This window comes from Talpa europaea (assembly GCF_964194135.1).
Source record: "Talpa europaea genome assembly, chromosome: 12".
NCBI lineage: Eukaryota > Metazoa > Chordata > Mammalia > Eulipotyphla > Talpidae > Talpa > Talpa europaea.
The window spans coordinates 87,141,473-87,158,553 of NC_140079.1; the positions used below are offsets into that span (position 1 = coordinate 87,141,473).

At 45.1% G+C, this 17,081-nt stretch overlaps 1 protein-coding gene across 1 annotated transcript in view; it reads right to left on the minus strand.

The window, feature by feature from the left end:
• Positions 1-17,081, minus strand: part of KATNIP (katanin interacting protein) — a gene marked incomplete at its 3' end in the record, with an annotated part of 115,876 nt that overhangs the window by 75,245 nt on the left and 23,550 nt on the right. Inside the window, exons 5-6 of the mRNA XM_084249146.1 lie at positions 5,091-5,355; positions 3,497-3,628 (exon numbers count right to left, since the gene is read on the minus strand). Coding sequence (XP_084105272.1) covers positions 3,497-3,628; positions 5,091-5,355 — 397 coding nt within the window. The remainder of the gene's footprint in view (positions 1-3,496; positions 3,629-5,090; positions 5,356-17,081) is intronic.

Consider the following 17,081-nt stretch of genomic DNA (forward strand, 5'->3'; position numbering starts at 1 on the left):
GAGGGGTCAGCTCAGGGGGGAGATTGTCACCCACAGTTGCCGCTTTGTGTTGGAGCACAAGAGCCGACGTGGCCAAGCTTCACTGTGTCCCTTGGCCCCTCCGCTCTCCTCTCACTTCCTAGCTCGCCAAGTGACCCAAGCTGATAGGTGTAAAATTCACCAGATTTTTCTGACGCCTTACATAATGACACCTTCTTCTTCACCCCTACCGACCATTTCTGTTTACAAATGTGACACCTCTTTAACCCTATCAGCTGCAGTAATCTTGACATGACCTTGACTCATCCTTGCCTCCCCTAGGCACCATGCTGGCCTCTTCCCAGGCTCTGGCTTTTGCCAAGAGGTCCCCACGAGCCAGTTTGGTCACAATTCTGCCCTTTAGATTCTGGCTTTTGATGGAGGTGAGATGTCGGCAACTCCCCCACCAGTTTGGACTCCCCCACCAGTTTGCTGCAACCCAGGGAGGCAGGATGCAGATCACAGACCCCTCACCCTCATGTGTGGCTTGCCAGACACAGCTCCCCAGCTCTGGGCACTTGGGCTTCATGAACGGCTCTGGCTAGAAGCACAGAGCCAGCTGGCATGCCAGGGGCCCCACAGCACTGCCAAGTCTTTGCTGTCCTGCCCCATCAAGGCCACTCTCCACCATTCAGGTTTCTGTCCCAGGTTGTTCTGGACAAAAAAATCCATAACCACTCCTATGCCTACAAAGTCCGATGACTCTGGGATCCAGCCTCGGGGTAGCGAGCAGAGATGAGGCACCTTCCTCTCCATGCTGAGCAATTGCCTCTCCCTGGACACCCCACATCCCCCTGGCTCTGGACAGGCCATCCTCCGTGCACCAGCCAGAGGAGCCTGATGAAATGTAAACCATATCATGGCAGCTCTTCCCACAAAGCTACAGTCCCTCTTCTGCTCTTACCTGCTCTGCCCTGGCCGGCCTCTGCAGCCTCACTCAGCTGCCCTCCCCTCACTTGCTGTGCTCCAGCCTCCAGCTTCTTTTTCATTCTTGAGCTAACTGAGCAGCTCTTTTTTTATCGCAGGGCCTCTGCCAGGCTTTCCCCTCCACAAAGGGCATCAATCAGGTCTCAGCTCAGACACCTCCTCTAACTGGCTGCCCAGCCAGCACCCAGTCACCACCCATCTTTATATCTGTTCATTTACCTGTCAAATATCCCTGCCTATTAAAATATAAACACCATGAAAGCAGGGGTGATGCACTGCCCTTTGGGTCACCAGGACCGAGACCAGCGCTGGCACAAAGTGGGTGCTCAAAAGATAGGTTTCTTGTGAGGCCAAAGAAGACAACACCTGTTGCCTTGCCTGGAACCCCATCTAGGACCAGACTGGACTGGGGTAGAGTGTGCCCTGACCTGCAGCCCCAGGCCCTGCCTCTCCTGCTGGCCTTACCCAAGGCCCAGGGTACATGCCCAGGTTGCTCACTGCCAGCCTCTGACTGCCTCTGGACCTTCCAGTCTCAGGGGTGACCCATCCTCGCTCCCTTCAAAGTACTCACAGCCACTCTTCATCACTTGCTAGCTAAAATGCCTTGTCTTGCAGCAGTCCGTCTTTACCCCCAGTTGGCTTTTGGGATTTTGTAAGCGGTCCTGCCCACTGTCTCTCAGCTGACTCTCCCCCCAAAGTTCTGTCTCAGGTCTCTGCTGGCAGCCAGATCTGGCATCTGAGTCTGGCACCCAGAACCTCTGAGTCAGAGTGCTGGAGTATCAACACCCCCAGGAACAGGCTGCACCTCCAGAGTAGGGGCATGGTGGGGAGGAGGGGGAGATGTGGAGGCTGGTCCTGAGTGCGCTGCCCCCTGAGGTCACCGGCAGGTGGGGTTCATACATCCAGGGAACTTGCTCACTGATGAAGCCAGTTTGGGTGCCTTGCCTTGCATGTCCCTGCCAGGCACCACCTTCTAGATAAATGACTTGTTCTTGAATCTTTATCTCTGAGTCTACTTCTGGGGAATCCAGGCCGGGACAATATTTACAAGGCACAAAGCAAATGCTCAGTAAGTAGTAGCTGTTGTTGTTCTTTCCTCCTCCACCTCCCATCTGCCCTGAGCGGTCTTAGGCCTCTGTTCAGAGTGTGCAGATCTAAATCTCGAGTTGTGACTGTTTGCGGGGGAGGTACTAGTTCCCACCACTGCTCTCCCAGCAGGTCACAGTCCCTCCTGCTTCCCAGTGAACCTGGGTGGAGAATACGGAGGGGGGTCAGGCCCCTGGCTCAGACCGTTGTTTGTCTGGCAAAGCGGGCTAGCTGGGGCTGGATTTTGCCTGAGGAGCTTCAGGGTACCAAATTCTTGGGACACCAATGTGCTTGAACTCTCTGAGGTCCTTGGCGTCACAGAAACCAGCACAAGCAAGACGTGTGCAAGACGTCACGCCAGGCACGGTTTTCAAGCCAGGATGTGAACCAGGCTGATTCACCTGCAACCTGTGGTGTGCGCAGTCTGCTGGGTCGGGTCATGGCAGTGGGATGGCCCAGTGTTGGAGGCCAACATCTGGCACCTTCCAGCTGTGGTGTCACCTTACTTCCTCATCATGAAGTGGGACAATCACAGAACCGGCCTCAAAGGTGAGTTGTATGTGCATATGTCACTCATGGGTATACATTTATTAGAATTTGCATATAATATAGGTGCTGTAAGGAAAATATAGCACCTATATTTTATATAGGTTCTTAGAGGGGTGTCTGGCTCATAGTAAGGACTCGATGGATATAACCACTCATTTCATTAGAAGAGCGCCAGGCTGGCTTTCACTCTACACTCTTGTACATTTACAAGTTAGCACCACTGGTACCTATTATTACCCATATAAAGAGAACAACTTACTTTAAAAGTAAACATAAAAATAAAATAAATTTTTAAGAATAACCACATCTTGGTTATAGAATCAAAACGTAGCTTTGATGGGTAATTTATGTGTCCACCTAACTAGAGCCCGGATATTTGGGCAAATATTTTTCTGGATATTTCTAAGAGGGGGTTTTTGGATGAGACTGTCATTTTAACTGGTCAAATAAAGCAGATTGCCCTCTGTAATGTGTGTGGGCCTCGTCCAATCAGTTGAAGGCCTGAACAGAACAGAAAGACTGACTTTGAGCTGAGTATGACAGAATTCTTCACCAGGCTGACTCTAGGCTTCACCTGCAACCTTCTCCAGTCTGCCAGTTCATCCAGCAGGTTGGTCAGGGCAGCTTCCATAATTGCAAGACCCATTCCTTCTGAGCCCTCTCACTCCACAGCCACATGTTTATATATCTATTATATAGATAGTCTATAGATAGCCTAACATATACATATAGTCTAACATAGACTATACATACACTAATGTGTATATTTTATATATGTGACTATGATACATTTGCTAAAGGCTAGTACAGGCCTTGGCGAGGAGGGTAAGGAAGCCAGGACTCCTCCATCATCACATCCCATGGAGAGTGGCCCAAGATGGGCCCAACTCTGCTCAGGGCCCCCCAGAACACTTACTTGAGCATGTCTTCTCCTGGTCTGAGAACACAGCCGGTAGCTGGGGACTCAAATTTGGCTCAGGTTTACTGGGAATGAAGACCTCAGCATTGTCCTTCCGCTTAGCAGACAAATTCCTTTCCTTTTTACTACCTGTAGGAAAACCATTGTTTAGATGTCAAACACTGAGCGCAAGCAGAGGCGGGACATTTACTCAGGCATCGGCTCACTCATTCATTTGACAAACGTTTACTGAGCCCCCACTCTGCCAGGCGCTGAACTAGTTGAGGATTGGAAGCATGCATCACGTGGCCAATGAGTCAAGTTAGCTGAGGTGGCTGTGTTCCAAGCACCACATTTTGGTGAATAAGTGAAATATTCTAGAACATACATTTTTTCAAATGTGAACATTTTTACACTGGGACAGAACTCATAAGTAATGGGGTTTAGAGTTAATTGGCACTTTAATAAGGACTCAATACACATTGGCAATTATTACTATGTGTGTATTAATTATTATTCTTTACAGGCTGATTGTCTAGCTTCTCTGCCAGAATGTGAGCGCCACAGGAGACAGGACTGGGTCTGCCTGTCCCTTCACAGGGCCTGGGGCATGATGTACACCCAGTGAACGAATGATTTAGTCAACAGTCCAGAACCAGGCATAACTTTTCAGGTTTCTACTGATTGTTCCTGAGTAAATACTCAGGATCAGTTTAGGACTCCAATCCCATGCAGGGGTCTAGAGAGACCTAACAACAGACCCTGCTGGTGGGAGTCTGTCTCCTGCTGGGCTGGAGAAGTGGACAGGGGCCGTGGATGAAAGGGAGCAGAAGCAAGTGGCAGCAGGAGGCAGAGGCCACCCCGCTGCCCGGGTAGCCCCTGCCTGGGGCTGACACCACCCTGGCTAGTATGGGCCTGCTGAGCAATCTAATTGTTAAAAATGTAAAATGTCAAGAAAGTGACATTCTTGCTTTGCGATGTATGCTTTGGCATCAGTCACTCTCAAACTATGCCCCTGCCTGGCATCCAACTGTTCTCCTTCTGAGGCCTGGTGCTTCCCACCGTAAGTGACTATCATGGTCCCCAACTCCCGCCCAGCTCTTTCCTCCCTCCCCGCCAGTGGCTCCACTCTGCTCCTGGGTGTGAAGACCCCACCTGAGACGACACCAAGACAAAGGCAGGCAGAGGCTGGAGGAAGGGAGCGCAGGGCAAGTCAAGGGAAGGGGCATGGGGTGGGAAGAGGAAGGCAGAGAAGGGGAGGAGAGACATGAGTCCTGCTACAGCCTTGGACTTCTCGGTTACACCAGCTGTAAATGGTCCCTCTGGCGTAGGTCAGCTGGCATAAGCCAGTGGGCATGTGACATGCTAGACTCCCCACGGTCCCTGGGACAGGCCACAGCTAGTGTCGGGCACTCACCAGCTGAATCTCGGGGGCATGTGGAGGCCTTTGGGAGCCTTTGCCTCTTACAGTCAGCAGAGACCTGAGCAAAGCACTTCCCCAGTTTGTGAGACAGTCCCCTCTACCCAAAGCTGAGGTCAAAGCGCCACTGAAGGTCATGCGCTACAATCTGATGTAGACACCGAAGGTAAAGAAACACGGGGCGGAGCTTACTTTTTGAAGCGGGGTTGAATTCCAGCATCACGAGGGTGTCCAGCCCCCGGGGAGGGTGTCCTGTCTCTTGGTTCTCGGGAACCCTCTTCTGCACCAAGTCCCCACTGGAAATAGGGGGCTCCTCGCTGGGATGGCCCACCAGCACCTGCTCCTCGGGCTCGGGCTCCGAGAGGACATCTTCTTCAATGGAGTCAGACTCGTCGCTGGAACTGGCCTTTTGTTTCTGTTGCAGATTTACACTCAGCTCTAAGCTTTTTCTCAGTTCCTGTCAAACACCAAGAAGAGAGACGAAAAAGAAAATGTGGTACTTTGAGAAAAATCATTTGAAAATAGATCATTAGAACCAAGGAACTACTCCCACCAAACAAACATTTGCCAAAATCATCTCCTTCCAATCACTTTGAAGATGAGCGAACAACGGGACAAACAAGCACAACTCTGGACAGAGCAGCATGACAGTATTAACCGATGTGCACAAGCCACAAAGAATGTGCATGCATGTGCATGCGTGCGTGTGCGTGTGTGTGTGTGTGTGTGTGTGAGTGATTTCAATTTCAACTCCACTTTTCATCACCAACCCTGATGTGACTACAGGGCTGGAACTTTCAGTGCCACACCCCCCACCTCGACCTCCAGGGACCATCACGGAGCAATGCCCCAACTCCAGCCAGGAGTCCTATAACTCAAGCTGACTCTGACAAGCTACCCGCAGGCAGCACCAGATTCCACAAGAAGCCTCAGTCCCCCAAGGCTGGCCCCCTACTTCAATGCCAATCGCAAGCCCTCACCTGTGCGTCTAACCGACAGGCTATAAATCAAAGGTTTCTACGAACCCCTCCTGGAGTTCAATTAATTTGCTAGAGCAGCTCACAGCACCCTGGGAATCTGTTTACTCACTGGCATGCCGATTTATTATAAAGAATATTAAGGGATATGAATCAACATCCAGATGAAGCAATACATGGGCAAGGGGTAGTATCCCTCTAGTGAGCTTCTGTTGCTATAGAGTTTAGGGTCTGGTGCAGGGACATTTGGATGCCTCTGGTTCACCAACATTTGGAATCCATCTTTTTGGGGGGGGTTTAGAGTAAGTACATACTCACCGCTGGCATTTAAAAAAATAGCAGCAAAGCCTTCTAATTGAGTGTACTGAGATGATCCAGGCAGCCTTCTGAGGCCTACAAAGTCTGATGGTAGTGGCCATTTGGAGGGTCAACAGATTTACTGCCCCTCCAAGGGAAACAGGAGTTCCTGCCTGGCCTGATGTTTAGCAGCAATTTCAGTAACTGTGAAACTAGCAACCCTTTGCAGTGAAATATTGTCCTGTTTACAAAACATTTTCAATCTCCCCTCTCATTACCGCATCACAACAACCCTGCAGGATGGCTGGGGTAGGCCCCGTGATAACATGAACTCTGGTACAACACGACAGGCTATAGGTTCCTATGCTCGGTCCAACCCCCACTCTCAAATGGGATCAGCTTCAGTGCTTATATTCTGTGGAGAGGGAGGCAAGGCCAGGTGAGAAAGCAGGATGCAAATCCCCTTCTGCATACCCAGTGCTCTTGCCCTCTCTCTGTGGCAGGAAGGCATATAATGGCTGCTTCCTAGGAGATTCCCAAGTAGGAGACAGCTGTTGCTGTTTGGGAATTCTCAACCAATCCCAAGGTCCAGAATCATCCCTGCACATGACTAAAACAGAGTGGACACTGACCACTGTCAGTTCCAGGAAGGAAATGGACAGGGCACTAGGGTTGTAGAGCCCATGGTCAGTTGAGCAGACTCCCTCCAGCTTCCTCACTACCTTTACAGTGCTGCAACTCCATATTTTAAGTGACTAAATTTTTGGAGTCCCCCCCAAACTAAGGAACTGAGGCCTACCCTAGGGCCTTGTCCGACTTGTCACAGTGATTAAGTAGCAGAGTTATGGCTTGCACGCTCAGCCGCTGCTCCTGCTCCTTCTAGGTTATCCAAGTGTAAAGGGAAGCTCTTGCATTCTGCTGTGGCCAGTCAATGGGGAAGACCATGTGGGGATTACCATGGTTAATCTAGCCACGCCTGTGGGCCTACTCAGGGGGCTGTGTTCAGGCCAAGGTAAAAAAGGGGAGCAAGACAGGCCAACCTCAGAGAACCAATGCAGATAGAAAATCAATAGGGCCATTCCAGATGTGGCCAGGGCTGTGAAGGACAGAACCTGTCTGGATGATGGGGCAGAGAGGGTCCCTGTTGGAAGCTGGTCAGGGAAGCTAGGTGATAAAGAATTGTCCAGTGCGTATCAGGCAGGAAGAAGAGTGCAGGCAAAGGCCAGGAGGCAGCCGGGCCTGGAGAGGGCAGGGAGCAGGAAGGTCACATGGGACGGGGCTCTGTAGGTCTTGGATTTCGTGTTTTGAACAATGACAGGCCACAGAGTTAATGCTGAGCAGAGACACAGCATTAACTGACTTCTGCTTTGAAGATGGCTATAGCTGTTGGATGCCAAGTGGGTTTTGAGAGGTGGCACCAGGGTGGAAACAGGATACACAGCTGCAGCTGCAGAGAAGCAGGTGAGCAATGAAGGTGGCAGCAGAGATGGGGATGGGAGATGCCTTGAGATGTGTTTGGGAGGCAGAGATGCCAGAAATGACTGACTAGAAATTAACAATGTTAAACAATATGCATACCCTTTGACCCATCTCCTCTAGGAAATTATACTTCAGCCTCAAGTATATAAAGATCGTCAAGACATCATTTATAATAAAGAATGATTCAACTGTTCCCCAATAAGAGATGGGCCAGGTTGCTGAGAGAGCAGGTGTCAGGCAGCCCTGGCAGAAAGTGAGGAAGATCGCGCACACGTACCTGGAAGGACCTCCAGATACATGTGCAGGTAAAAAGAAACATGTTGGAAAATGTGCCCACCATATGAAGCCAATTTTAAAAATAATGTTTCTATGCCCTCACGTCCATGATTGTGCAGAAGTGTAGATAAACAGCCCGGGGTTCCCAAACTATTAACAATGCTCCCCTGCAGGCAGCATAATGGGGATTCTTTTCTGCCTTAATTTTTTACTATAAACATATTTCCAATTTTGTCATTAGAAACAGTGATATATTTACATTTATGTTTAAATCCTGTCTCTCATTCCCTCAAATAAGTGAAATCAGCGGGGGTAGGGACAGTGGTGTGGAGGACCCTGGGGAGCCAGTTGTCCAAAAATCACTACCTCCAGTGATATTAAAAATCACTGTTGGGCCTCCCCTGGTGGCGCGGCAGTTGAGTGCTGCGCTGCGAAGCTGCCCACAGCTTCTGCAGCACCGGTTCGATCCCTGGCTGCTGGTGAGGGTCCCACATGGCGCGCAGACCTCTCCTGCCATGCCCACTGCTCCCCTCAGCAGTGTACTTCGTCACTCTGCCTGTTCTACTCTCCGCTCTGGCTCTGGTGAATTCTCTCACCCTCCCGCACTTCTGACTGTACCCAGTGCTTGTATAAATAAATAAATAAATCTTTAAAAAAAAAGTCACTGTTAAGGGCCTCCCTGGTGGTGCACTGGGTTGAGCACAGTGCTGTGAAGCTGTCTGCAGCCTCTGCAGTGCGGTTCAATTCCCAGCTGGCCAGGGAGATACCCACATGGCACAGCAGACCTCTCTCTCCTGTCTCGCCCGCTGCTCCCCTCAGCAGTGTATTTCAGTCTGCCTGTTCTGTTCCCCACTCTGTTTCTGGTGAATGCTTCCATGCCTCTGGCCTGTACCCCAGTTCTTGTATAAACAAATAAATCTTTTTTAAAAAATCACTGTTAATTTCTAAGCCCTGCAACATATCTTGTCCCCAAAAGAGTGACTCAGAAAGCAGCAAACAGCAGCACTGGCCTCTGGAAGATAATGGAGTGTGTCTATCTAACTTAGTGTTTCCAGTCAAGTGGGAAGATTTACAAACTACAGGCCAAGGAGCTCAACAGGAAGAAACTTGGGGACTCTAGACCCATGAGCCCCTCTTGGAAATAAGCTCCCAGATGACAAAATCCAAACAATGAAAAGTGAAGTCAACATAAAGAGCGCAGACTGGGGTTGTATGAAAGGTCTAATGGTGAACGCCGAAGCCACTTAGAGATTGAGTCAATTCTAGACCCTTGTGCACATCGTTATGGGCCAAAATGGAATGTTTCAGCCCCGAGCTGGGTTAACAAAAACAAGGAGGGCAGGCAGTGTGGACACACCCTGGGCCTCGTGTTCCAGAGCAGGCAGTCAGTTCAGATCCATCTCAAATGGAAACAGAAATGACCACTCTGGCCTCTTCATATTTTTTCATATCTATTTAACTGATGAGGTATTCTTAAGAAATGATATTTCTCATGACAAAGGAAATTGAATTTCAATAATTTCCCCATTTCAATTTGATTTCTTTTCATGCTGTCGAGTTAATATAAATTTAAATGCCATGGCCACGTTTAGAAAATATGTATGCCTTGCTGGTATCTCTTGCACAAAGGAAAAGAACACATTGTCTACACTGGGTGCACAAGCATCAGGAACTGAGGCCCTTCTAATGAGCTGTTTCTAATGCCCATGTGACCCCAAACCATCTGTTCCAGGGGCAACGTGATGATGAACTGAGTAACAATTCCCTCTGGAGAAAGCAGTTCAAAACCTTTCCATCTGGAAAGATGAGGGTCTTGGGTTGGTGGCTTTGAAAGTCAACCTGTGGCTATTTCAAAGGGATACCATGCTTGGGGGAGCTACCAGTTGCTTTGAAGCTGTCATCCAGAAATTTCTTAGAAATCTTTGCTTTGCTTTAAAACCTTGTTAGATGCAATTTTAATGTTCAGTGTTTAAAATGTTCATTTCAAGCCCTTTTAGCTGAGAGCCCTCTGCTTGGAGGCGGGGCTGTAGGTAGAGAGGGGACCGGGGGCAGCACATGATCTCCCAGCTGGAGAACCAGGAAGGGAGTGGAGGGAGGAAGGGATGGGCTCCAGAGTACCAACTACCAGGCAACCAGGGTTTGATGGTCAGAGGGTTAGTGTTGTCCATGCCTGATCTGCCTCTTTCTGGAACTAGGAAAAGCACCAGAGGACATACAGTATGAAATACTTGCAATAACAGTAACAAGAGCTGTGGTCGCGGCAGCAGCAATTTCCAGTTGACAAGCCTTGTCAGATAGCAAGCACCAGGCTGTCCACCCTAGGCACCATGTCTCATGGCATCCCCAGTGGAGAGCCTTACTGTATAGACCCAGGGCACTGGTGTATCAGCCCAAGCTGAATGGATGATTGATCCAAAGTCCAGGCTCTTTGCCACATGCCCCCATTCATTCCCTGCCTGGCACCAACGTGTTGGAAGCAAGTGGTCTCCAGAGCCGTATGAAAGTCAGGTGCTCAGTGACTCTGCCCGGGCTCCCAAGGAACTGATGAAACCTGCATGTAAGAGTTTTTGACACAAAGCTGCCTTGAGGCCACTAACCTAGTGGTAAAATGTGTGTAAGTGTTAGTGAATGGACCATTAAATCTCTAACTGCACTTTGAAGGGGGAACAGCTAGGTCAAAGCCCTGGGACTGGGTTCTGGGCCCGACTCGAGTCTTCCTATGTCTCCAAACAAGAGGCCCTCACCTCTAAAGTGGACAATGGGCCCTGACAACCCAACAAGGTTGTTGAAGGGACACAATGAGATAATAGCTGTGAGTCAGTGTTTCGTGATTGCCTTAACAGAAGTCTAGTTTCTACAGAAAATATAAAATTGAGATGACAGCATATTCTTCTTTATTTCTCAGACTACTGATTTTGCCTGCAAAAAGATTGGATGTTTAGACCGCGACGCCTCAATGGACACTTAAAGACGGTCCTCAACAAGAGGCAGCAGTCTCTGGGGTAGAGGTCACTGATGTGCAGCCAATACTCCCAGCTCGCCAAACACCTCTTCCTTAGTCAGCAGTTTAATAAAATTGGGATTTGAATGCCTTTATCTTGGTATGCACCAGTAGTTGCAATAATCCCATGAACACCTACTGTCTCCTATGAGCCACTGTATATATTTCTATTAGCCTTACCCTGAATTGATGAGTTAACTAATTTGTTCTTTTTTTCATTCATTTACTTATTCTACAAATACTTGTTGTTGGATATATTTGTCCCCATGTAAGAAAAACTGACTGCAAAGTAACAGGAATAGTTTGATGAACACGATAGAGTCCCCGTCCTCAGGGAATTTATAATCTGGCAACAAAGACAGCCATTTCAGGGCCTCCCCGGTGGCGCAGCGGTTGAGCGCTGGATTACAAAGCTGCCCGCAGCCTCTGCAGCGCCGGTTCGATACCCGGCTGCTCCCCAGCCACCAGAGGAGGGTCCCACATGGCACGCAGACCTCTCCTGCCGCCCGCTGCTCCCCTCAGCAGTGTACTTCGGTCCTTCTGCCTGCTCTGCTCCCCGCTCTGGCTCTGGTGAATTCTCTCACCCTCCCGTGCTTCTGACTCTACCCAGTGCATGTATAAACAAAACAAACAAACAAATAAATAAAAATCATAAATAAATAAAAATACATGTCTCTTTAAAAAAAATAAATAAACAAAGACAGCCATTTCATTGGAAATTCAAGTATAATGAGTGTCAAAATCCCAAACCTAAGACTTGTCAGCCTGCACCTCTACTTGGTGCCTCCTAGACCACAAACATCACAGAATAAAGTGACTTGAGACTACACTGTATATTTTCAAAATCATATTCTCTTATACCAATTATGATGGACTCATGGCTAGAAAAATCTGTGCAATGTTTGGGTTTTTCTGATGCTTTCTTACTGCCCTCATTCAATCTTGCATTTTCTTTTAATACTTTTCATTCACAGTATCATTTATTTATGAGGTACCTTAATGTTCAGCATCCATTGTCCATTATTATGAAAAATCATCCTTATCTTAGGAGGTAGAGTAATGTAAGGCAAAGAGAATGGTTTCAAGAAGCAGAAGAGCTCTGGAGACTGCTTTACCATTTCCTGGCTGGGAGGCCCTGGGCAAACCCTTCAACATCAGTGTGCAGGGGCTGCCTCACCCTAAAATCACAAACCAATTAGAAATGGGAGCAGGGGACTGGCTGAAGGGTCAACAAGAAATTGGATAGGAACAATGGAATAGAGACCAAATGACACAAAATGTTGCTGGACTAGGAACTCCCATACCTGGAAAGAAGGCTAAGGCAAACAGTTTTCAGGTGCAGGTTGTGCCCCAAGCTGCAATCACCTGGGTCAGGTTACATCAAACAAAACAGGCAGAGGAAGTAGGATTCTCAAACACAAAGACAGGCAACCAAGAATGACCAAACATTTGGGGAAAATCAACATCCTGAAAGATAGGCACTACATCTAATTAACAAAAGAACTAATACCCAATGAAAAAGACTTAATAGGATAAACAGAGGAACACTGTAGAATATAGAAATTTAATATCCCTAAAGAGATTGAGAGGACATTTCATTGATAAACAACAACAAACAGATAGAGATCTTAAATGCTTTATTTTATTACCATTTTTTAAAAGATAAAGCAAATAGCAGGAAGAAATAAAAGGTGGCTAGTTAAGTATGCTAGAAAATCAATCCAAATAACTTAATAGAAATAGTACAAAAAGATATAAAAGTATGAAGGAAAAATTAAGAGACTTAAAGGATAGATCTGGGTCAATATTGTCCAAAAGAAGTTCCGCAGGATAGAATACAAACAATAAAAACAGCAACAACAATAATAATACATGAAAACATTCTAGTGCTAAAGAAAGACACACATCTTCAGAGTGAAAGGCCCACCAACTGTTTTAACTGGGAGAAAGATATTGACACAAATATATTGATATTCATATGAATAAAAGAGACAATCTTCAGAATAGATCATGACTATGCACTCAAAAATGACAGAGATTTGAAATATATAAAGAAAAATAGAGAAATATAAGGGAAAACTGACAAGTTCACAGAAATCAACCACACTGAATAGACAAAAATTAAGGAGGACTCTATTACAGTGGTTTGCTACTGAGCATAAGAATTTCTTGGAAGGCCTATTAAAAATACAGATTCTAAGTACTCCATGCTCCCCTCCTAGACCCTAGTTCTGCATCTTTGAGTGGGGTAAGAAAATTCACATTTTTAATAAGTGATTATTAAAATATCAAAGTATTTTAATAAGTGATTTTTAACCCTGGTGATTCTGATATAAATGTTCTGCAACCATACCGGGATATCTATAATCACTGAGTTAAATAACACAATTGATATCTTGATTTAATATATACATTAAGAACCATAAACTAAAAAGAGAATGATTATTCTTTTGAAATACCATGGAGCATTCATAAACATGATCTGGCAGACAAACAAGACCTCAAAAACGTTCAAGAAACAGAGAGTAAACAAACCATTCTTATATATGTGTAAAATTAGGAATTAACACAAAAATCTAGCAAAAAACAGACAAAAAACTGTTTTCTTAGAACATCTGTATAAACTCTTCTATATGAAGAGGAGAATAAAAACCCTAAAAATCACAAACCAATTGGAAATAAATGACATAGCACACATAGCAAAGTTTGTAGAATAAGAATAAAGTGGTATTTAGAGGAAAATTTATAGCCTTAAAATTCATATATTAGAAAACAAGATGAAAATAAATTAATTAAATGTTTAACTTCAGAAATCAGGTTAAGGGATCGGGGAGAAGCAGTAAATTAAACCAAAATGTTTTGGGGAATAATAAAGATAAAAGTAAAATAAATAAATAAATGATGAAATAAAGTATTCTAACTCAATAAAACTAAAAGCTGGGCATGATCTGGCTGGGTAGGTAGAGAGAGCTTATCATATTTTACTCAGTTTACTTGTGAATAGTTTGAATCCTTTCTGAAGAGGAAGCATTCATGTCTTAGATGTTATATAAAATAATATAACAATACCTAAGAAATTGTAAGTGGGCTATAAATGCAAGAAATAAAAAAGATTCATGCCAATAACGATTCAGAAGTCATCCTTCATTGTCTTTGATATTTAAAAAGATGAAAAAACTAAGATTTAAAAAGATGCTTTAGTGAGTCAGATACCATCCTGTGTCCTCACTTACAGAAACACTCTATCGGGTGAAGAGGTCACTGCATCTCTGGATCTGCATTTTATGGGCATTTAGTGCTTGTTCAGCAACTTTCCACATGAATCATTCATGCTCATCACCAGATTATTCTTGTTCAGCTGGCCTGGTACTGTCTCACTCACCTGCCCAGGGGCCTGCCTAATGTCATTAGCCAGTCTATCTTTTCATCTGAATTGTCCATCTGGGCTTCTCTGAGTATATTCAAGACACCATGCCTTTGATGGTTCTGGGTTCCAGAGGGGCTAACTCAAATACCACTGGGAAGGAGAAAGACCTCTTTCTCCTCTCTCATCAGGAATCAACAAGAAAAGAGATGTCTTTCTTCTTCCCAGCAGTACTTGCTCATGACATTTAAAATATTCATTTTAATTAGTGCCATGTGTCAGAAATCCCAATATTTCAGGATCCAAACTACATCTCCCAAAATCATTCTTCTACCTCATGCAGCACACAAAAAAATCATTGTCAGATTACATGTCCTGATTCATAGTTTGGAAAATATTGTCACTGTAATTATAACTTTCTGATGTGATGACTGAACTCAGCTTATGTGGGCGTGTCAGAGTGTCTAGTCAACATCTATACCACTCCCTCACCCTTTGATTCAATCAATCAATTATTCAATTCACTTGCTTAACAAAGATTTATTTGCAATCTAACTCTATGCTAGGCACTTTTCTAGGGATCAGAAACATAGCACATACAGTGTGTCAAGAAGCTTAGATCTGGGTCGCAGGTGGGGCGAGGGAGTGGTGTTTCAAGCCAAGATATGTAGCTTATGAAAGTCTACCAAAATTGTCCTTGGATGAATTGGGGTTCCAAGAACTATTATGCATTCTTTACTCCTGTGGATTTTGCAATATGGGGACACCGATGAACAACACCTAGGATTTATGATTTCAGAACTGACAGGCACAGGAAATATTGGATCTATTCCCTCTTGTTGAACAGGAGGAAATAAGGATTCCACTTAGCCAAGTCCCCACAGAGTTTATGGAAGAGCCCAAATGACCCTCATCAGGTATGGTGAGCCTCAGTCACTTGTGCTTTCCACTCCCTAAAACAGTATCTTCAGAAGGTATAATATGGTATTAAGTGGCAATGTGAGTATCAGTGCTGCATAATAGGGAGTGGTGGGGACCTGGACAAACAAGAAGGAGCATACTCAGAATAAAAGTTTTTTAATTCAAAAGAAAATAGCAAAAATGATACACTAGCACAATACCAGACCAGCCAACAAAACACATCTGGGAGTAAAGTTGGTCCTTGCATTTATTGGTCCAGGCCCCCCTTTTTGAACACCTTACTCCATTCTTCACTATATTTCTCCCTTTGTCTTGAATATAAATTTTTCAAGTCATAGCTAACTTTCCAACATGCTCCTATTTTCTCTGGATTGTTTTTTCTCAAGTTTGAGATATATTTTGAACAGGATGAAAAGGAGGAAAAAAACAAATAGAAAGGCTGAATATTCATTTAAATAATGCCTGAATAATTAATACAAAATAAATTTTCTAGGTATCTAAAAATTCACCTCTTTAAGTAGTCAAGAACTTAAAGAAAATAACTCTCTATGAAAATATTTCTGAAAGATTAAGACTTCCTGTGTTCTTAAGAGTATGTTGAACATAATGTGTCTTTTCTTGATACTAATGGTGAATATTCTGGATAGAAATTGACCTGTAACACAGGAGATGCCAGGGGCTATTATGCTTTGTGTCTTCCTTTACTGTTTCTTCATCTTCCCCCACCTGAGTTTACAGTAGTGTAGGGTATGGTATCGAAGACAAGGGCAGAGCCCTCTTCCACCCCCTCTCTGACTTTTGTGAACCTCAATGGATTTTTGTTTGTGGTTTTATTTCATTTTTTACTTTACAATTATATTATGATAATAAGATACAATATATGATGTAGAAGAGATTTTTGACGTGGAGCTTTTCAATTTTTTTTTTTGTTTGTTTGTTTTAAAGCCTCCAAATCCAGGTCACAAAGCCCAAAGTATCTCCCAAACTTTCTTTGCATTTGAAGTGGACTCGAATCTTTCGGCCTTCTGGTTCAGAATCACCCAGGGTCCTCTTTCATTAAAATTTGTGCTACCTCCTAGGTACAAAATCTGTTAACTTAAAAATCAGACCTAAATTCGGCATTTTAAACAAGTAGCCTTAGTGATTCTCGTGTATATTAAACTTTAAGCTCCACAGCTCAATCCTTTGCTTAGAGTTGTGGTTCTCCAGCATTACTGTAAATGATAGTCACGTGGGTGCCTGCAAAAAGTAACCATGTCTGAGCTCAAACCCAGGATCGGAATCAGAACTTCTGGCTGGGAAGACCTGGGCTTTGTCTTTGTGTTACTTATTTAGTTTGCTTTTTATTTTTAGCTAATTGTAGATCTGACATGCTGTTTGTGAGAAACAATGCAGAGACACCCCAGGTAGCCTTCGTCCCATGTCCCTGACTGTAACATTTTGGGTAACCATAGTACACGAGTGCTGTCAGGAAGCTGATGGCAATACAACCCACCAAGCTTTTTAAACAGATCTCCTTTTTTCTAGTTCTCTCTCCATGTCTTCCTTTGTTGGTGCTTCGCAGCATCCCGCCTCTTTGATGTGCTACCTTTTTAAAAACTTGTTATTTTGAAAAAAAAAAAAAAAAGTAAAACCCACAGAAAACTTATCAGAATAGTCTAATGAATCCTCCAACACCCTTCACCTACATCCACCAACTGTTAGCATTTTGTCACATTTCTCTCTCTCCTCCCATTTCTCCTTGTCAGTATGCAAACACCTATTCTTTCCTCTGGCCTGCGAATGCATTCCTTGTCGACATCCTGCCCCCTCGTGCCTACATACTGCAGCGTGTGCCTCCTGAGAACAAGCAGGATTATGTAACCACA